Source organism: Thunnus thynnus, chromosome 10, assembly GCF_963924715.1.
Source record: "Thunnus thynnus chromosome 10, fThuThy2.1, whole genome shotgun sequence".
NCBI lineage: Eukaryota > Metazoa > Chordata > Actinopteri > Scombriformes > Scombridae > Thunnus > Thunnus thynnus.
In genome coordinates, this window is record NC_089526.1 from 6,939,415 (window position 1) to 6,962,688 (window position 23,274).

General features: G+C 39.7%; 1 protein-coding gene across 1 annotated transcript in view; it reads left to right on the forward strand.

The window, feature by feature from the left end:
* Positions 1 to 23,274, forward strand: part of znf385d (zinc finger protein 385D) — a 79,535-nt gene that overhangs the window by 22,608 nt on the left and 33,653 nt on the right. The window contains exon 3 of the mRNA XM_067600663.1: positions 16,918 to 17,025. Within this exon, the coding sequence (XP_067456764.1) occupies positions 16,918 to 17,025 (108 nt within the window). The remainder of the gene's footprint in view (positions 1 to 16,917; positions 17,026 to 23,274) is intronic.

Consider the following 23,274-nt stretch of genomic DNA (forward strand, 5'->3'; position numbering starts at 1 on the left):
CACTGGAGTTACAGCGTTCTCCAGACTGTACAATTGTTGTCGTCCTCCACAGTAAAGGAAGATAAATGTTATATTATTGGTCCATGAGTAGTCCTGCCTCCTGCACGTAGACATCTACATATCCGTTGTAGGTCGAAGCAAACAGTATGGCTAAATAGTCCGGTAATATTAAAAAAATGGCACTGACGTTTAATTAATTTACATCCATGAAATTCATGATTTAGAAATGTAGCACAAATAACTGACTGACTTGCTACATCTGAGATAAATAAAGATAAATCTGACTGGAAATAGCAAAAATACAACAATCTGTCACACATTATGATGATTTTTTTTATTATTTTCCCTTAGTCTTTTTGCAAAAATGTGAAATATTGGGTGGTTTTACCCCTTGGAGCCTATAAAAATGATTCAAATGAAACAATCTGAGAAAGAAGTATCGCTTTTTGGTCTTACTGCTCACAACACATACATATTTACAACCTGAGAGAAGGGGTTATGACTCAACATTCCTTTCCTTCAGGATTACTAGCCAAAAAAGTTAGAAACCACTGAACTAGATGACTCTGGGATTTTGTGGCTGCGTTGAATTTCAGATATTCAGCTAAGTTCACTAGATAACCTAAATTACTTCAGGCAGCACGATTAAATTTTATCAGCTTAAATGAAGAGCGCTGCCTTCACGGTTTAATCTTCTTCCTCTCTTATGTCGACAGTCTGTCTCATGGGAGGCCTGAGTCTGATGTTACTTTGCTAGAAAAGTTGTGGTTTGTCTTTGCCCATTGAGGTTTAATTCAACTGGAGATCATTTCTGCCTCCAAGAAATGTTTATATAATCGAAACTATAACAATCTGCACATTGCACACATATGAGAATTGGTTAACTGCATGCTATTACCCTTAAAGACAGCTGTCTCTAAGTATCCCAGAGCTGAACATGCTCCGTCTGTGACATCCATCCCTCCTTAACTGTGTGTGCATGCATTAAGGTTAACCTCCTGCTGTACCATGTTTCACTGTCAAAGCAGAACCAGCTGGAGAGCGAGCAGTTTGCACCTGCAACACCATGGTTCTGTAATGAAAAGCACATCAGTCCCAGAGGGAGAATTAAGCAGTGTCTTTTTGCATGGAGACAAGGTTGACCCAGGGATTTACGAGAGCGACAGACTCCTAGGACTAAATCGTCATTTTGATGAGGCAGCCTGGGGCTCGAGCGACCGCGTGCCTCTGGTACGAGGTCTTCGGACACACCCTGTGTGTCTGCAGTGATACTTCCTCTCTGTAAAACTTTCTCATATGTTTTCTTCTCATAAGCAGTGTATTTTAAAATCTCGTGAGCTTACATAAATGTGTCCAATGTGCGCCCAGAGAATTCAAACAAGGGTCCACCGTAAATCTGTCATGCAGCTAAGCTCCAATAAGAGGGTGACAGTTGCCTTTGATTTAAAGAAACTAGGCTGAAAGTCAGTGGTTTGAATTCCTGCTTTGCCTGGGAAAATCTAAGTGTCATTGTGTTGCAGTTTGATGAGAGCAAATAACCACAAGAGAAGGTCCCTAAATGCAGCTCATGAGCGCTGAGTATTTAACATTATGAGGCTTTACTGTAGTATGCGTAAATATGTATAACTGAATAAATGAGAAACAGTGAGTGTTGATAAAGAGCATGCTTGCTCAGCAAACCTTCCCTGCATTAAGTAAAGCTAAAGAACACCGAGATCAGTGAAAGAAGGATTAGAAAGTTGAAGCCCCGCAGGGCCTGTGAGGAATGTTACAGGGAATACAGCGTGTACGTTGCATTGTTAAGATTCAGTGTTTGCAGGTGGCTCATGCATTTTTCTATCTGGGGGCATTGATTTTGGAAATCCAATAGATGGCCACGCTCCTCAGGCTCCTCTCTCATTACCACGGTATCAGCCTTGTTTGATATTCATGGTGGAATATTATGAGAAGATAAATCGTTTAATCTTAGTTTTTATTGAACCCTGTCATGACTGAGACACTCCCCTCCATCCTGTGGGTGTAGCTGAAGCGGTTTGATAGAATGATGGATTAGAAATTACCCTGTGAGGGAATTTAGCAAAAACGCGATCGAACTCCATCCGCTTGAATTTCACTGCTCCAACGGATGGTAATTTATATGCAAAAAGACTGCAGATATCCTGACATTGCACTATTCTAACGGTAATTATGGTTCACGTTAAAACCCAAATATATTTATTTTTTAAGCATAGGTACCCAAAACAAAATGCTCCATATCCACAGTGGCTATGTCTTGTGTCATAAAGGCGGTGTTTCACCTGTCAATCAAAATTGTGGGTGGGAGTTTAACAGGTGGATTTACTGTTTAAGTTCTCATATTTGTAGATGGCACTCCTTTCATTTTTAGCTTTTGTCTCAGTCACTCGCTCTTAGGCAGCAGTTTTTTTCTTAGTTTGCCTGCAGCGTCAATCACAACTGACTCAACACATTGACAGATGACACAGGTGTGTTTGTCTTTAATGTTATATTTTATTTTGCTGGTGTTGTGAAAGCACTTTATCCTGTTAGCTAGAGATGGTGGGACAAATTGATTCACAAGAGAATCTTATGAAAGGGAAAAAATCAACCTCTAACCAGTTCAAAATTTAAATGCATTTCAAATGTATTAATCTTGAGACGAAGGAAGAAGTAACTCAAAATATGCAAACTTTTATGTAAACTTTGTGCTAATAAAGAATGGATTTACTCATGTTTCAGTCCACTGCAGTATGAAACTAGAGCTGTAACTAACAATTATTATACTAACAACTCTCACGATATTTCAGAACGAGACTTCTCTTTGAGTGAGACTTGGTTAGACACAATAACAAACAGACCAGATCAAGCGAAAGGTAAAGAAAAACATTTTATTTCTCTGTACGGTCCTTTCCATAATATTGTCAAACAATTATAATAACAATCTGAGCCTGTCAGTGGCAAAAACAAGCACTTTTAGTGGACGTACATTGATGGGGCACAATTGCCCTGTTGGATCATGGATGTATAAAGAGAACTGGATAAAGCGTCGGAGGCGGGGCCCCGTTCATTCCTGTGAAAGTTGCTCAGTGGTGCATGAAGCCAAAAAAGTTCAACTTCAACGTATAAAATTACCCGGATCTTCTGGGATCATTGGGCTCATAGAGCAAGCGCTTTGGTGACTTTCACTGGCTACTTCCGGTTTAGCCCACCAGCTAACTTGAATGGGGATAAAACAATTCAATCGTGCGGCTCTTTTAGGCTTTCGAAATGTGATCGGACTGAATGGATCAAATTCTGATAGTGAGACAAGTTATTTCGCGGGGGTTGTGATTTATGAACATGTCTTTCGCAATGTAAGTCTATGGGAAAAAGTCTTTTTGGGCCAGATAGTGTCACATGACGTTGTAATTACACGGTTTGGCCGCTATGTCAAATCGGCTTCACAGCCCAGTGCTGTTCCTGGGGGCTTGCGTTGGATTACATCGCAGCCCGTTTCGCGGCTGCTGGTTTCAGCGCTCTCGCTCAATACTGGACTGATTTCAAAAATTCTTGTCCCCATTAATCACTTAGACACAAAATGATGGGAAAATAGGGTCCAGGTTGAAAAATCCAGAAGTTTCCCTTTAAGTGAGTGTTCACCGTAGTATTAACATCCTTTTAAATACCATCTCCACCTCCACCTGCTCTGCTCTGAACCTCTGCTACTCCGTCAGTCTCTCTCTCTCTCCACCTTGTTGCAGTGCCTTGTGTATACATTGTGCATCTTTTATTTGTCTTATTATATCGCTTCATCTCCTTTTTGTTTCCCATATTGCCTCCTAATGTATTAATAATCAGATATAAGCTAAAGATTATAATATTACAATTTTATGAGTAATGTTTCAACAGTTTATATCCAGAGAAGTTGGTCAAAGCAAATACAGAACCAGTCAAAAGTTTGGACACACTTTCTCATTCAAGGGAATGGGAAGGTGTGTCCAAACTTTTGACTGGTTCTGTATTTTGCAATCAAGGTTATACGTTATATTTTCTGAGCTTAGTGATGTCATAGAAATCCCACCTCTCAACTGGGCAAATGAGCTCTCCTTCACTCCACAGATGGCAACTGAAGGGCTGTACCATGCACAGCCCAGGATACACACGGATATACACACACACACACGTGCAAACTCAATGAAAACCGCAAAGCACATTTGCAAAATGGCATTTTCTCAGTACATCTGGCTCTTAGTCTTTAGAACAGCAGATGTAAAAGCTTTGATTCACTGGACTGGCAAGACTGATGGATAGGTTGCTTCATATCAATTGGCCAGAGAGAGAAGCCAAAAGGACATTTAATTAGATCAAAATATCATGGATAATTACTTTAAACAGCCTGTGTGGTAGCATTACAGCTGTTATTAGCACCATAAGAGCGGGCAGTTGGAACACTATGATGGTGCTGAATAGAGTGTGACGCTTTAAGGTTATAGGAGGACCTGGTGCAGAAGGGGGTTACGGTGTTACATTTTTATCTTTCATCTCAGCTAGACAGGGGACAGAGTGCGAGGCTGCCAAATACCTTGAGGGAGCTCTCCCAGTTCAATATTTCATCCTGATGGGGCCCAGAGGTGTGAGGGGGGTCAGCGGTGAAGAGCAATGGGGAAATGCAGAAGGAACATTCATACCTGGGGAAAAACACAGTGTCTGCAAGAGAGATGTGCAGAGAGAGCAGAGGGAGGAAGGAAGGGAATGCAGAAAAAAAAAAAAGGTCAGGGTCACAGAAAAATGGAGAATGAAATCGAAAAGGAGGAGACTGTCAGGAACTGGAAGATGGTTAGTGTTAAGAGGGCGGAGAACATATTCACAGAGGAATAAAGACACAGAGAAAAAAAACAAGGAGAGAGAAATGTTCAACCTTCCGAACAATAAAATGCATCCATTTAGCCCTTTTCTTTTTGTTTCCTTGTCTCTTCGCCTTCATTCTGCAATTTTAGTCCCTAATTCCCATCACTAAGCAACCTTGCTTTTTTAAAAGACATGTCGAGTGTTCATATGAAGAAGCATTAAAAGAAATGAACAGTCTATCTGACATCCTTTCTAGTTCACCATTATTCTATATATTAATAACTAAGTGGACTGAAGGAATAAACAGGAACAATGCACTTTCGCAGACACACTTACTTGTTTAAGTATCATGTACAAGAGAGCTCTTTCAGTCTGAACCGCCCACCCGAAGGAAAGCAGACAAACAAGTGTAATCATCGAGTGGAAACAGACTTTTCCCCCAAAGGGCTTTGCGAAGGAAGCTTTAAGTTTGAGGGAGATCAAACAGATCTTTAGTAACTCAGTTAAAACTATTAGAATATGAAAGGGGGGGGGGGGGGGGGGGAAGAGAAGACAGAAGCAGATTTTACGAATTTCATTCAAAGCACAGACGGTGAATTTTCCTATTCAGTGAAGCACTCAACAATCAAATCTCTCGCTTTCGTCTTTCTATCTATCAGTCTTTTCTTCCTTAAACTGTATACGTGTGTCTGTTGGAGTCATTACGCATATTATCCTGCACAGAATTGCACACTTTAAAATATAATTTCCAAATAAATATCACATTAGTTCACTCTATGACTGAAAAGGTTACACACCGGATTTAGTGCTTTAGTGCCGGGCTCCCACAGCTGCAGTAACTTAAAACCAACAGTAGATACAGTGGATACCTTGAAGGTGGTCAACCGAATATCGTTAATGAGTGTAGAAAGGGCATCCTTGATTTAAAAGATATCATTGGACAAGATGGTCTGCTTACATTACAAGACCTTTAAGAGGACATAACATTCACATTTCCAGGTTTATGATGATTTACAGCTTTCAAAACTCTTATACTGGCTCTTTATGCAGCCCCTCAGTTCAGCCTCTGTCTGAAACAGGCAGTTTTAGCTTTTAGTAGTAGGATTTCACTTCTTTTCCTAGTTGTTTACTCAAAATGTCAACTTCTCAAACACATCTGTACATGTTTGAACCCAAACATACCAGTGTCCGAAACATACCAGTGGACAAAGTATACAACCCGTAGTCCTTAGCAACAGAGACTAGGAAACGGACAGCCATTTGTCGGCATGGGCGAACGATCTTACGTCAGTTTGATGAGGAAGTAGCGGTAACATTGCAGGCTGAAGCTCTGGCTTTTTACTTTTAGGGATAGTTTTATTTTTTATGTTTAACATAGATATCTGACATCATAACATATGTCCTCTTTAAAGATAAGGAGATAGGAGGGGGTTAACTAGAATATTACTTTTTCTTGTACACTATATTGTATACTATGTGTTCGCATGTATTGATTCGTGCTCTTGCTACTTGCCTCCACAAGTTGTGAACATACATTGCACGTGGATGTTATGGATGCATCATTGGATTTGACTATGTACTGTAGCAGACATTCTGTTTACCCATGTTCAGATATAAAACAATACAAAATTGATCACAAAAAAAGAAGAAATCCCCATTTTTCTCCCTGATAAATTCACTGGCTTCATATTTTGGTGGTCACTCAGTTTCCCTGCTTACCTTCCTCCTATGTCATTATACTCTGTGTTGTTTTATGAACACCTGCAAGCCTGTTCTCGCTCATTATAAGCCAATGAAAGCCTCCCTCGGATTTGAATTGCTAATTTCTGAAGTCTTTCCCGTGTGGCAACAATCTACAACATCGGCTGATGATGAACTAACGGACTGGGTCAGGCGGTGGAGGTAATTGGGAGACACATAGTGGGGAGGATTACATTTGACAGGTCATTCATCCCACTTTAGTTAATAGTAAGCGAGGCTGGCGGCCGTGAATAGCACATTTAGACCTCACCCGTGGAGCCCCCCATTGACCATTCTCTCCTTCTATATGTACTTTGATAAATATAAATGTATATTTTAAATACCTTGTTACCACTACAGACTAGATTCCTCAGTGCCTCGCGAGCATGTGAAGAGAGCACCCAGTATAAACACTATATGCCTCTCAGTCATACGTATTTCAAATATAGCCTGCACTGTATATAAAACATTATAACACAAGGCGTCTGTTGGACAGTTATGTGCTATCCACCAGCGCTACACATTTAGAATAATATGACACGCACCTTTACGACAGGTCACTAGGTCTTCATGAAAGCTGCTGTTGCAAAGAAATTCTGTATCTATTATTTAGTCGGGTTCATTATTTTCTGTGGGGTTTTTTTCTTATTGGTGTTAAACAAAAGAAATAGATAAAAAAATTATTAAAAAATCAATTGTTCCTATCTATCTTAAAGTCCAACTGATAATTAAATTGCATTTTGTCTGCCGTAGCTTACATATCTGCTCAGTAAATCACTTGTCCTGTGTTCTCCTTTGAGAAAAAAAATCAGAAACCAAAAGGGAAACATTTATGATGGCGCACCCTACTTAATAAAACAATTAGTTATCCATCTACGTAGTTGGACACCTTATTTCGATACAGCAAATCAAAGCAATAACGTGGCGTTCAATGATAGACAGAGCAGACTGTCACACTGAGCCTGCCAAAAAAGTCTCCTTTTTATCTAACTTACAAACACAAACACACATCTTGTCTCGAACTTTAGCTTGTTGAACGAGCCACCAAACAAACATTCACAGAGGATAAGAGCACTGCTAACTGCTAACTAACTAGCTAATTGGCTGCTAAACTGCAGCACGTTAAACAGCATGTAAACATACCTGAAAATGTCACTTCTGTCTGGTTAGATGCTAGTGTTGTCCTTTCTATTCAGTATCACTGCTAACAACACACTGCTCATGACATGTAGCTAGTTTTTTCTTTGTCTCTTGTCCCCTATGATGTAACACCTGCCAGATGCTTTCAATCAAATATGGACACCAGCATGCCCGACCAGATGAGATGAATTTCCGAAGTTCTTTTTTCTTCCTTTTAATAATAAAGCACTATAAACAATACATTTTAACAACATGGACTTGTAAATTGTTTTGGCAGTATTTGCAATGCACATAATTGATCAGCAGCTGATTTTCAACTGCAAGTCATGTAATAAGCAACAGCTGAAGTTGACTAGTGTTCCTGTGCAAATAAATTGGCCTAGAGCACTAATTTCAAAACATTTTTGGCCGTTGTGCTCTTAAAACAAAGCATAATAACATGTCAATAATTCGTGATCAGTTAAGGATAGTTTATTTGTCTTCTCAAATTGTCTTTTTGTTTCATGAGAAAGAGGGAAATGTTGGAGAAAAGTCAGAAAAACAAACAAATTTTGTATAGAGGAAACATGTATTTGATTTTGTCCTATCCTGTTAATCCTCTCGTGACCCGTCAGATTCATCCCTTGTCCCTCTGGCAGGTCCTGACTCTCAGACTGGGAACCACTGGGCTAGAGAATGTCATCATTTTGTGACCGTCAGATTTATCCCTTTGCTCCTTTGGGGGGTCCCAACACCCAGGATGGGAACCAGTGGGCCAGATAGTGTCATGTCTCATTGCCCTTCAAACTTAGACTGTCCTCACCAGAAAAATGGCATTGCCCATTTGTTGAAATGCTTACAATGACCCGTATTTATTTTTCTGACAAGCAACCTTTCGTTTGGTCGTTTGAATACTGACTTTTATCACTGAGGAGCAAAGGCTGAAATAGTGTAATGCTGTTATTACTGTTGCAAAAGGAGGAAGGTGGGTGGGCTCATCTCCTACCAGTATTAGTTTGTTTAAACCATGACTCAGATGTTTTCTTAACCCAAACCAAGTGGCTTGAGTTGCCCAATCTTAACCCGACCGTAACTACAGTCATGACAAATCAGAAAACACTCGAGTCTATGAGTCCTGTCTGGAGCAGTCATCTTAGAAATCATAAACAAATGACTCGTCTTGTTATTTAGATATACGGACTTGTTTAGAATACTTGTGGAGATATTCAGACATTTATGGAGAAAAAATAAACAATCAAATATCTCCATTTCTCTCCAAAAAATTGGTTGGGTTTGAAAACCAGAATGGCTGCTTCTAGTTTTGCTCATAAAAGAGATCCCATTTACACCTCCGAGATATTCTGTAATTTGTTGGATCACATAAATTATGTATATATACTCACATGCATAATTGAAAAGTTTGAGTTACAGATGGAAAAGCATCATTTTCTGTGTTGATAACTAAGCAAAATTCACCCGTTTCACTGTTCACTACTGACTGTTGATTCATTTTAGTGTGAAAAGCAAATCCAAGTGTTTTGTCCTTGATTATCAGAGAAAATAACTGACCTTCACTATGTATCTGAGCATTTTTTTTTTTTTTTAATAAAAAAGAAGAAGAAAAAGAAACACAGTTCAGAAAACGTTTTGGTTTCAAAGCCAGAAATCTCAGCACTTGGCCACGTAAACATTGAGTTATTGGTATTGATCAGTCCACCCCCTGCAGTTGTATTATAGTCATTTCATTCCGTAGGGCAGTAAAAATGTGACATACTGCCTCTTCAAAGCGATTGTAATCTCCTCATAAAGAGTTCAGACAGCCGAATTAAACCAAAATGTCACATAATTGATTATTTCATGCTTTGTTGTGTATTTTAAATCCTGCTTGTTTGTTTGATACTAACTCTTTCTGTCTCATCCGAACACATATCACAAAAGGTTGGCACACTAAGTCTTGTGCAACCAAAGCAGATAGTACTCAGTGTGTGTTTTCATCCCTTTTTATCAGTCGGCTGCTGTAAAAGTCAGCCAGTCTCGACCGCCATCTCAGCTCATCACTGTCTTGTCCTGTCACATTATCTGGCAGCGCTGAGCAGGGGAAGCGTCAGCGGTGGCTGCTGTGCTGAACTTTGAGACGGACAGGCCTTCTGTGGGCTGTCAGATAGTATCCAGCGAATGACCTGCTTATTCTCCCTCGCTGTCGACACGCCGCCGACGCCTCCCCTGACGGAGACACATCAGTGGGACTCAAAAGACAGACAGACAAATGAAAGGAGACACCCACACAGACAGAGAGCGCGGTGAAATAAAAAATAGATTTTCTTATATTGTTACGATACATTAACCATGACACATTTTCCCTAAAAGGGAGCAAATACAATGAATAATTGGAAAGTGCAGGTAATATTTTGCATAAAGGTGTCTAAAAAAAATGGAAAACATAAAATGAGCTTAGAAAAACATGATTAAAAACGTGAGATGAAGAAGAGGAGCACATTAACTGGGCAAGATCAACCAGAATTTCAGAAAGGAAAGCTGTTAAAAATACATTAAGATGTTTACATTACAATAATAAATAAGCTCCACCACCTGTAGACTCTATATAAGATCCTAGATCCTCCATGTTTACCTGAAACTGCTTTTTTTGATAGTGTTAAAGATGTTTACGCGAGTACAAGACCTATTCAAAAGCACTGCAAACATTTTTTTCTTTAATAGCAGATTGGCTATGTTCACCATCTGCTCTCTGAGCATCTGTGGTAGCTTTACGGTTACCTCAGCCTCAGGCGAGAGGCTGTTTCAAGACAGACAGCTCATCAAGATGATTGACAAGTGTTGAGGCTGGAAGTAGACCAACTGAGGAAGAAAAAAAATGCATATTACAGCTTTAGGAAGGGATTTATAATATGACACTGAATTTGCTGCAGAGATAGTGAACTATATGCTGCTGCAGGCTTGAAAATGGGCATATGTGATACGCTTTGGCGTGTGTGGGTGTTTGTACTGTGTGTTTGCACATGGATTATATGTGTGTAGTGGTACATTTGCTCTGGCAACATTTCCGACCCTGGCAGGCGTGGCCCATGTGGAGTGTGTGGCTCAGTGGGTGGCTGATGGGAGCAGTGCTCGGGGAATAACATGTCCCTGGCACTGCAGCTGCTCACTGCAGACGAGGCATAAACACATCATGTTTCAGTGCAGCGAGGGAATAAAATGGTACATGATAGGGGGATTTCTTAAAAAGATACATGGAAAGATGCATGGGAGATGGTGGAATTTTCACTGCTGAATTGTGGGTAAATTAACAACACTGCCAAGAATAGATAATAATGGAGTGATTTCAGAGTTTTCAATCCCCTTTTCAAATAATTTTATACCCAGTGATTAATGACATTTCCATGAATAAGCACCAAAATCTCTGCTGATCATTTTGCATGAACATACCATTTCATGAGGCCTCATCACTACAGATTCATTTCACAGCATCTGTGTGAGGGTGAAATAACATGTTTCTAGCCCAGTGCGTGTTTCTAGTAAGAGGTCATCCATTCTCTCGTGGCCCAGATGTTTTTAACTGGTGTTAGCTTTCCAGAGCTCAGGCCCCAGTTTCCCAGCAGGCTGCAGTGCGTCTGGTTCTCTGCTGTAGTGTTTCCCCTGCCAGCGAGCCTTGCCAACTCCATGTGTCATCCTCTTTTCTCTTCCCAAAAACTTGGGTGAGATTTACAGTACAAAGGTAGAATGTTGCATAACACTTTCTCTCTCTCTCTCCAGTTCAGCAGCAAAGTGTGTCAGGGCAAAGGCAGAGGAGAGTCCCAGCTCTGGTAACGTAATGCAGAGTTTTCAGTGTTTTCAGGGTGAAAGGCTGATCTCGGTGCCAGGCTGCACATTTCACTGTATATCATCTAATGAATTTCAGCTGTTGAAGTGGGCCTCATTTGCTTCCACCTCTTTTGACACCGCCGACACATTTAGTGCAGCGTGTTTCATAATGCTGTGCGTCAAATAGAAATCAATGCAATAAAAGAACAGATGAAAATTATATAAATATGCACCCTCTATTCACCTCCGGTAGTCTGTAGGTTCCTACCTGACATCAGCTACTTTAAAACAATCTGCTGTACATTTAAAACATTTAATTTTTTCAATAACGTACTGTATTCTGTAAATGTATTTTCCATTAAAAGCCAATAATGTATGCACATTTTTTTTCCTGCAGTTGAATAGGTGTGTTAGGTCATTCTTCCTTTCAGAACTGCTAAAGCTGTAAAAGCTTTTATCAATGCGGGATCTTCTCTCTGTTCATGGATGATCCCTTATAACTTCTGATAACCCCTGATAACTAAAGGAATAGTTTGGGAAAGTTTGGGAAATTCACTTTTTTGCTGAAAGTTAGAGAAAATTGGTACCACTCTCACATCTGTCCATTCATTATGAGGCTGGGTTCATCTACCAGCATATCTGAAGCTCACAAATTAATACGTTGCATCTCGTTTATGTAATCTGTACAAAAACCAAAGCGTACATGCTTTCAATTTGCATTTTTACAGGAGATTAGGTGCTAGACTATTTCTTCCTGGAGTCTTATCGTCACCATAAGGTTGCCAGGCAACAATCAGAGTCTCCAGGAAGTCACTTTGTTGCTCCCAGTTTGTCTTTATGATGCAAGATTCAAGAGGTTTTATTGTCAAATGCACAGCAACAAAGCACATGGCAACATTGAAGGCAGTGAAATTTGGCTTCTTAGATCTCCATTTCCAATTAGAGTTTATAATAAAAGAAAAATAAGAGGGAGACGAAATCAAATATATACAAATATGCATCATATTGCACATTGGTGCACAAAAGACTCTGCTATTCTAAGCTTATGCTAAGCTAAGCTTCATTTTTAGCATACAAACACATGAATGGTAGCAATCTTTTTATCTAGCTCTCGACAATAAAGAGACTAAACGTATTTCCCACCATGTTTACTCCACATTAAGCAATTCTGTTTGGGACTTTTATTTGACTTTGAATGCAGTATATCAACCAACCAATCCTAACCCTTTTAAATAATAGTTTTTACCTCAAAGCTGCAGTAATTGGTATTTTTTGGTGAGTTGGAGGAAGCAGAACAATATGTAAACCCAACACTGACACCGACACGCAGCAACATTAGGATTCAGAGTCGTGTTGCTGGTCATTTGTTGAATGTTAGTCCAATATTTCACTCTTGTTCTTGCTCTAGTCTGGTTTACACGAACTCCAGAGGGAAATATCTGGCTTTTTTAGCTGCTAGATGTTCTACTTCCTTCACCAGCTAGTAGCTAACTTTGTCTGTGAGGCTGTTTGTTGCTGGGCAGGTAGCATACAGTGAATTTATCAGAGCTTTATGACTGAGAACAGGAAACTGGAAATGATGAAGATGAGGGCGGTGAATTAAAATAGTAAAGTTGTGGGCTGTAAAACCAAAACAAATCGCTAAAACACTCCATAGAGCTGAGGGGGACTGCAGAGTTGGTGATGATTTCCTTTCACGTTACACATTTGACCCATTGTTCTTAAAAACATTGATTAGTGCAGCTATTATTTTTGTCTTATTTCTCCTTCCACATACTGTACGTACTCCTATACTTTAAAAATGAATCTGCTTGAGCGTGAGCATGTAGCACGTGTCCTTAGTTTGTAAGTTTGATGCCCAACTGGGTCACACCCTACTGAAAACACATATAATCCTCCTGCAGACCAGCGCCAGTCTTGGGTTATACATATTCTGTCAACACGCACTGAATTTGCTGCAGTGCTTAAAAACAATGCCATTCCTCAAAACCTTTTATGTTGCGTGCCTCGGCGGATCATAAGTGTCTAAAAACACCCTCCAAGGACAACTTTGTGATACTGGTTTTTTGTCTGTAAACTTATGTGCTGCGAGTGATTCATGTGAGACTCCCTCACTTCTCCGACAGCTCAATGGCCATCATTGTTTTCCTGCAAGAAGAACATTTTATTGTAGCAAGATTTTGATTTCCTCTTGGCAGATATTGTTGACTGGATTCAATAAATGAAAATTCAGCCATTTAAAAATTACAACTCACTTCACATTTTGTCAAAAGAAGAAAAAGATAAAAGTGATAAAAGACATTTATAAAATTTATATGACTATTGGCATAGATCATTTAAGGTTTTAAACTCATTGTTTACCTGTGATTTTCTGCCATTTAAATGCCATTATGATGTCAGATGTCTATATAACCATAGACATTGACTCAAAGCTTGAGGTGAATGTATGTAGAAACGCTCCCAGCAAGACCAAAGCCAGGGCTTCAGTCTGCTCTGAACGCTTTGTTTGTAATGTTTTTTCCCGACAAGATGACATCAACTTGTTGCGCATCCATCCATCCATAATCTTTGTTGCTGAGGTTGTTCTCGTTGTCCTGACTGACCTCGAAATGTGTATGTCCCATTTAAAGTGTATCTGTACTTACAGTGCAACTCTGAAGAATACCCCTGTGCCTTTCTTTTAAAATAATATACATTTTTATTGCGGTTTTTGGCATAAAATCTAATGTCAAAGTTAAAATAATATTGGGAGCATACTGTATAACTGCAGCCATTTATTTCAAAGCCCTGCAGTAAATCAGCAATACGTCCCGTTGTTCCTCTGGCTGATCCTGATTCTGTCTCTGAGCCTGAACTTGTTTCTGCTTCTTTGCCTGAACCAGAAACTGTCCTCTCAGTCAGACCCAATTTTAGCTTTTCATCCAATGCCTGTCTCTGCTTCTCCACCTGAATCCATACCTGCTTCTGTACCAGTCTGTAGCTCAGCCCAGCCCTGTTTGTGTCCATCAGTCCGAGCCTGTATCAATCTCACTCTCAGAGTCTGCTTCATTTCAAGTTTCCTTGCCAGAGCCCGTCATTTTTCTCTCTTATAGCCAGTATCTGTTCACTGCCTTTTTTTGAACTTTGGTTCCAGTTTGTCTCTAATCTTACTCCAACACCCGTCCCTCTAAGCCAGGTCATCCTGCGTCTAAGCTGTTTGTGGCACCCTGACTTGCCTGCAGGGATGCCGCCAGCCAAAACAGAGTGTCGTTTGCACAGTCTCCATCTTCAGCCTCTTTCTTCTCCTCGTCCAACTATGTATATTCTGAAATTTTCCATTCCTTGTTTTGCGTCACCTGTTCTCTAGTCGCCCTGCGTGAGTTTCCCTCCTCTAGAAATCACCTGACCCCGTCACCTGGCTACCCAGCTGCTCCTCATTCAGTCAGTCCCGCTTTTTACTGTATATGGAGACCAGTATTCAGCGAGTCTTTGCCAGGTTGTCTTTGTTGCCAAGCGTTTGTAGCGTTCCAGCCTTTGCTGTCACCTGCACCTGATTACTTGCCTTCCTGCCTCGATTCTTTTGGAGTTTGTTTGCCGGATTTTACCGCCTGCCCATAGCCAACGTGAATGACAGTCAAAATATCTGAAGTACTTTTTCAGCATAATCCAGTACTAACACTAATTACAACCTCATTAATGACGAAAGGGTTGAATCAACTCCTCTCTGACACAGTGTCAACAAAAACTAAACATTATAAGAGTGTTTATTAAAGGGCTATGGCATTCGATTGCATTAGACTGTACAAGTGTATTTAATAAAAAAATGTAACTTTCTTTCTTTGATGTGTAGAAAGAAAGGTTTTTTTTTTATTTATAGGGTCATTAAGTACAAAGTGAAGCAGATTTGTCAGTTCAAATGTTGGTGGATGGATGAGTAAATCTGATAAAAAATCACAAAAAAATCAACATAAAATCAATGGTAAGTATAATAAAAACAACATTTTATAACCAGGATTATCATGTCAAAGATTGTCCAGTGGTACTGTGGTGTTCAAGAGCACAAGACTAGTGTATAAATGAATTTAAAGAGGATAGAAAAACTCTACATTTCTTTATATGAAAGTATCACTGATGATTACTGCTTCTCTGCTCTTGAAGTACCACAGTTTCTCACTTTTGTTCCAATGATGAATACCTGAAAAAGTGTTTTCTATCCCTGCACACAAATGCTTTTGAAATCCCGAATAATGAAAACAGCTTCAGTTCAGCCAAACAGCATCCACAGAAAGCTACAGTATAACTTCATTGTGCCTGCTTTCTGCAGCACTATTGTCAAGGTGGATTAATCTTCCCACACGGCGCCTGCACCTTTCCACCTTCCCCAGCCAAGTGGTGCCTATTGAGTCTTTTTCTCAGCGAGGCAGATGTGTTTGTTCATTCCCCGAAGCTCTGTCACCACACAGAGGGAGGCACATACCGAACAGACAAGCAGGGTGCAGCAATGCAGTAGCACGACCACTCCTGGCTAGGTTCTGAAGATGAAAATGTGTGTGCTCGCCATGTGGAACGGGGTTTATTATTTTATTTATATGTGTAATATCTGGGTGAGTCATTTAATTTTGGATGACACAGCCTGAGTAGTTTTCCCACATAAGAGCAGGGGTGCAGTGAAGTCGGTTACCTTGGTGAGGAGTTGGGAGATGTGCCTGCAGCTCTTCAACACTGTGGCTGATCCTTCTTGTTACTCTCTTGCGAAAATTAAAAAATGATCCGCTGACAAAAAAAAAAAAAAAAAGAGCCAAAAATGAATGATCGCAGTCAGTGCCAACAATTTTCTGTGACTGCTTCACAATAAAAGCCATCCCCTGTTGCGCCAGTTGAATGGTTCTAATATGAAGCAGCGGCGGTACGATCAGTTTGCACTAGCATTATTAGTATCTAATGCTTTGATACAGCACTAGGAGAGTAAACAGTAAACAGTGAAGCTGTTATCAATTAGACAGAATTATGCTGGATTACATGCTGCATTGTCTCCTCTGAATCATTAAAGTGTGTGAAAGCAATTTGAGTTCAGCGCAGGAATGGCGGATTTCACCACGAACAATGAAATCTAACCTCTCGCTGAAAAACATGTCGGCCGTAAACAGAATCAAAAACAGATTTGTTTTCATGAAATCACGTCAAAAACACGTCAGCCCCATGCATGTGGTTCTGTTTTTACACAGCTTTACTATTTTAATGAGATGAAAGCAATAAACCTATCGGCCTGCGTTCATCACAATCAAAGGGTATTTCTCCAGGCAACCTGTTTTCTCTTTACTGCACAGTGAGCGATCGAGGAGTGAAGTTGATTTGCAGGTCCGCTTAAGCGCTGTTTTAATTAGCCTCTCTCTCTCTCTCTCTCTCTCTCTGTGTGTGTCTCTCTCTGTCCTCCAGATGGACCCGGTGCAGAAAGCCGTCCTCCATCACACCCTCGGCCTCCCTCCCACCGCCAAGAGGAAGCACGTCTCCTGCAGCGTTTGCCAGCTGAGGTTCAACTCACAGGTGAGCAAGTTTTCTTCTGAAGATGAATGTAAGTTCAAAAGTCACGAGCACTTCAGAGCCAGAGATACACAAAGAAAATAAACAGGAAATACTCCCCAACCACATTACAACCTCCAAAGACTCTGATGTCAGCCATGTTTTCTTTCACATAGCTGTTGTTCTGTTAGAGCTGGACATGTTTTATAAATATAGAGAACCAATATGTATTTTTAGCCACGCTGAGTGGATTTCATGCATCGTCATGAAATTTTGCACCAGACATCGATGGCCCCCGGAGGATGAATCCTACTGACTTTTCCTCTATCACCACCATGAAGTTAATATCTTTGATTTTGTGAAATATCGTGACAGCTATTTGATGGCTTGCCATGGAATTTACTACAGATATTGGAAGATCTCTAGTCCAGATGATGAATTAAAAAAAGTCTGGTAATCCCCTGACCGTTCATCTAGCACCACCATCAGGTCAAAGATGTAATTTGTCCATTATCTGGTGAGCTTGGTACACATTATACCTGCATTTTGCTCAAAGCACAATTGTGCCTAACAGGACGCTAGCATGGCTGTAGGTTCTGTAGGTAGCTATATACTCCTTCAGACATACTTGTTGGACATTGAGCCCATTAAACCCCTCCCCCTACACCTTTCCAACGGTGGATAAGGGGGGTTGTGCACAGCCATTTCTTTAACTCTCCAAAATGAACAAGCCAACATTCACAACCACTTCACACAATGATTGGTTGGCTGTAGGGAGGTGAGAAAGAAATCAGGATTTCAACCTCTCTCTCTAGCTCTCCTTTTTTAGAAACAAAACTATTTATGGCCCTGTTTACACCTGGGATTAATATGCTTCTTGGGTGATCCGACCACAAATGGTCAGCTCTAAGTGCGTCTGTTCACACCTGTTATTAACACGCGTCTCCACATGCGTCTTGAGTGACCACTTGTGATCGGATTGCACTTCCCGGCTCTATATGCAATATGCATAAACACGTATCATCATTTCCATTTGCAAAGACCAAATTTGTTAGTTTTTAACTGGTGGGAGGAGCAGGGAGTCCGTGTATCCTCCATCCAAGGCTGTGTTCAACTTCTTTGATAACAGGTTAAACAAATATACAATGCATTGTGTGCCTCCTCACGAAAATCAAATGCCCGTCCTATTGATTTGCTGTAGCGCTGCATTGGAACATATACATATATATATATGTGTGTGTGTGTGTGTATTTATATATATATATATATATACATATATAGAGTTATATGCAGCAATCTCCCCATTGAGAGACGCTGTGCGCATTTACGCACAGTGTAGGAGGCACAGCAGCGTAACTTCATTGATTATTTAAATCAGAATAGATTAGTGTTCTGTTCTTGTACACGTCCAAAAGGTCAGCTGTTACACACACACACACACACAGTCCAGGTTCATACAGTGAAACTGTTTTTTGGAGTAAAGCAGTCGTCCTCCTGATGAATCCTGAGCTCATTTTGTGCAAAACTAAAAACTGTAGTTATTAACTCGACAGGACAGAGGAAACTATCCAACAACGTTTAGCTTCTGACAAGACAAGCGAAAAACAAGTTATTTTCTGGTTTTGGTTTAATTTTTCTATTCCAATTGTCAGTTTGATGAGGTAAGCGGGTTAGGGGAAGGGGAAAAACAGGACAAAACAGGAGGTGGATTACATTTTTTTAATTCACATGAAAAATGGAAAAACAAAGTAATGCATTTCTTTATCCTGTTATTAAACAAGTTGAACACAGCTTTGGAGCAGGAGACAGCGATTCAATTCCCGTGCCTAGTCTGCAGAAATAGAGGACGTCAGTTGAGTAGGCGGTCCTTAATGTGGCCCAGGACACATTGCGTTTACACTGCTAAATGCATGTAGCCACATGTGGCCCAGACCACCTCTGAATGTGTTCTGAGTGATCGGATGTCAACGCGTCCTAAATGCGCCTTGGGTGCGTTCACACCTGTACTTAGAGCTGTCCACTTGTGATCGGATCACTCGAGACGGATGTTAATGCCTGGTGTCACTTTTCATGTGAACAAGCAAGTGCAACACTATGACCGCGATGACATGAGAGACTGTCCCCATATTTAAATGATATCGCGTCTCCCCCCGTCCCCTTCCCTTCTCAGCTTTGCACCCCGCCTTTAAATGAAGCTGTTCAGAACAACTATTAGCACATTTGATTTCCAACGTGATCAGATAACACGTCGCAAGACCCAGTTCTGAGTGACTATAAACCAACCCATAGTCTGGTTTGTCAATATGTAATGTAAACTTCATGTAAAATGTCTATAGATCATCATCAGTCCACATGTTTGACTTCTAATATAGAATTCTTCAGTAATAAGAAGTGCAGGTGTATCTTCTGCACTACGGAGCAGCTTTGGACGAATGATGGTGAAATGTTTTTGAATGAAGAGGTTGTGATTCCTCGTCTTCGTGTGTGTGACGCTTCGTCTTTGTTTTTAGTCTGAAACTGCTGTCGTCAAGCAGTAGAACATTTGCATCTGAATAGCATTTGAATCGTCTGACCAATACATTTTAAATTAGGTGAGGTCAGATGAGTGAAATTGATTTGTAGGCGGCGGCAAACATGAACAAAGAACAATTTAAGAGGTTTTAGTGAATACCAAACCAGATATTCCAACACTTTTGTTACACACCAGCTGTAAAATTATGTTATTAACATGCAAGTGAGTATGCAAATGACCAACATTATACAATATACTGAGATAATGACAGAACAATGTATGAAGAATATGAAAAGAATTGAATAAAAGTTGATAAAGGTTTATGGGAAGAGCCATTAAATTATTCTCTTCGTTGTTGACTCGCTGCCGAGTATTTAATTTAATTTAATTTGTTCTGTAGCCGAGAGGGGACAGAAAATAGTGAGTCACAGAGAGATTTAACTCCAGAAAGGAGCTGAAAAGCAGTACATGCATTCAGTCAACTGTAGGAGTGTGAATCAGACAAAAAATTGATATAAATCACACATTGTTAGCCAGCTAGATTTCTATATAACTGCAAAGTTGTTTATTTGTGAGCTAACAGTCCGACGGTTATTGGATGGCTTGCGATGAATTTTTCTACAAATATTCAAGATCTCTTGAGGATAAATTATACTATATTTTATAGATGTGTGGAAAAATCATAACTTTAACGTTCTGTCACAGTGCAGTATGTGATGGAAAAGCAGCAGTTATATGGTGGGTTTTATTAGCTTTATAAAATGGGATCCATCTTGGACAATTTGTTGGTCCAGAGGAAAGAGTCTCATCCATTTCACCAACTCAGAGCAACACCAAAAGATATGCAGTCATAGAAGAAATTGACCTTGTAGGACTTTTTCACCTCTTAAGTCATGGGATTTAAACAAATCAGGAACAAAGTGATCCTATGTGTGGCCTTGTTTATGTTCCCGTCATACCTCAAGAGCCATTTGGCTAAATTAGGAGATGTTAAGGTTGAGACCAGGGCTAATGGGGGAGCTTAACCAATTTAACCAAAACCAAATAGTCAATTTTCATGACTTCAGAGTAACTTTATAATGAAGTTCTCAATAAAAGTTTTCAATAAAAGCAGATATGGCAAACAGCACAACTGATATAAATGTAGTTGAGGTGGAAGAAGATAATTGGAGAAGTTGTTTGAAAAGCCTGCTGAGCAATTTTTTTCTGATTGTTTTTCTGCTTTAATACATAATTGTCATAATTGTCACAAAATCTGAATCTTCAAAACATGTATTTCTCCTCTTTCGCCTCTTATTTTAATTTCTTTAAATGCTATTCAGGAAGTCGGCTACATAACTGGTGTTTAAGTGTCAGTAACATTATGGGAAAACGTCCATCTTTAGTTCTAATATTGTAAGTTTGATTGTGTTTCCTCCTCAACTCTACTATTCTGCACAACACTGCCATGTTGGCATCACTTTCACCACTTTAGTTCAGACTCAAATGTCTGGATGGATTGCCATGAATACATTTATGTCCTCCTCAGATGTAATGAATTGTAATAGCTTTAGTGATCCTGTAATTTTTCATTCAGTTCCATCATCAGGCCAATGTTTTAATTTGTCGAATACTTAGATTTATGACCAAATACCTGCAAAACTAATGTGCATACCCATGATCCTCAGCTGCACTTTGTGTTTAGTGGTAATCAGCAAGCATGTTAGCATGTGAACACGATAAACTAGGATGGAGAAAATCCTTTTAATTATCAGCATGTTAGTCACTGAGAGCTTTCCGCCATGTTGGTGTTTAGTTAAAAGCACTAATGTGCCTAAGTACAGCCTCACAGCTGCTAGAGTGACTCTACTCTTAAGTGCAACTCTAATACACTTGAATTCATTATATAGTTGTTCTCATTTACATCATTTTCTGTTTCTGTTGCCAGATAATGGAAGAAGTATAAAATTGTAGGGCTCATAAACACTACATGTTAACCATCAGTCCCCCCAAAGCTGCTGGACATAAGATCATTATTTTAAAATAGAGATGTTGTCTGAAAAACTCTAAATCCAGATTAATTACAACCGCTGTGCTGTGGGTTTGGCTATACTGGCTATACTGGTATTTAAAGTGATCGATCACAGAAAGTTATAGGCGACTAAAGGTTGTCTTCAGTTCAATGGAATTCAATTTGTTTTAAGTACAATATATAAAAGTATTAGAAGATAAAAATAAAAAATTACATGCTACATCTAAGGGACGTGTGAACAGAATTTGTAGCGGTTCAGTCGCTACAGACTCAGATCATGACTGGACAGTTTATGTCATTGTTCTGCAAAACCTCATTTTTACCTGTACAAACTAAAACACCAAGCTGGCATTTTAAGATGTATCCAATCTGGAGACTGTTTAAGAAAAGTTTAGTTTTGGGGGGAAAAAACGCTGTTTTAGTCTGGACAGGGGACTGAAAGGGAGAGAAAAGGTTTTTCAATTGAACTGTCTTAATGTGGACGTACTCTCAGTAAAATCCCTGAGTGGCTTCACCCAACTGTGGTCATTGATATTCCTCAAATGACTGATTACAATTAAAAACTTCTTATAATTTCAGCACATCACTGACCTGTCTGTAGAAACTCATTCAAACTGAAATAAGGCACCGTTAGCTTAACAACGATACAAACAACAGATGTGAGTGACTCAAGTATTCAGCGAGTGTTTTGTCTTGAGTTGTTTCATGTATGAAAAGGATTCTGTGTTTGTGAAAGCATCTTCTTAGCATGCCATATTGTAATTCAGGGAATGTTCTTTACATTTATCTGAGCCCACGCTCATGATAGCTTGATTATGAAAGGATCTCTTCTCTTTATCTTTATGATTATGACACTAAGTTTCAATATAATGCATCATATTAGCAAAGTAGATTACAGGATGGAGATGGTATTACGATCTCTGAGTTCACTGCAACGCATTACTGCTCTCATTAGCTCATATCTGTGCTCTTCAGTTCATTCAAATAAAATGCACTGCATTAATACAAACCTGCTAAATTTAACCGATGGACCAGCAGATGGGTTTCGATTTCCCAGCACCTAATTTCCATACTATTTTGAAAGTAATCAAAAAATTTGAAAAGAAAATCATTGCCACCGCTGCATGTTGTTAAATCAGTAGTATCCCTAAATAGCAGTGTCATTCCTCTTTCATTAAGGAAGTAATCAATTCATGTCTAACACTGAATATGTCGGTGATTACTCAGAATGAGGTTATTATTCTTTACTCATGGAAATCTATCTCGGTATATATTTACTGTCTAGCTGTTAATTTTAACGCTTCATTAGGGAGATAGAGCCTGTGTTTACCTGCCAATCAACAAGTAGGTGCAGAGAAAGAAGGTCTGAAATACCCCAGAGGATGTTTTTTTCTTCTTTTTTTTTTACAGAAGCAGACAGTCTTAATTTGCTCCAGGGACAGTTTATCATAATCATAATGTGAGACTGATAGTGCAGCTTGGACCGAGAGATGATACAGAGAAGGAAGCTGGATCCGTCTGTGCCGTTCTGCCAAATACTGATCCGAGCTGCTCTCTAGGAGAGCAGAGGGTCTGTTTGTAAACCCGTTAATAGTCTGAGATCATAAAGAGAAAAGGGCTTCTCTGTTCTGAAAGATTTTTAAGACATTTCTGTTTTACTAGATGCAGTCCTGTTTATGAGTTGAGATCATAAACTGGATTCAAGTCTAATTTGTTGACAACAAATGAGTCACTGGATAATCCGACCTGC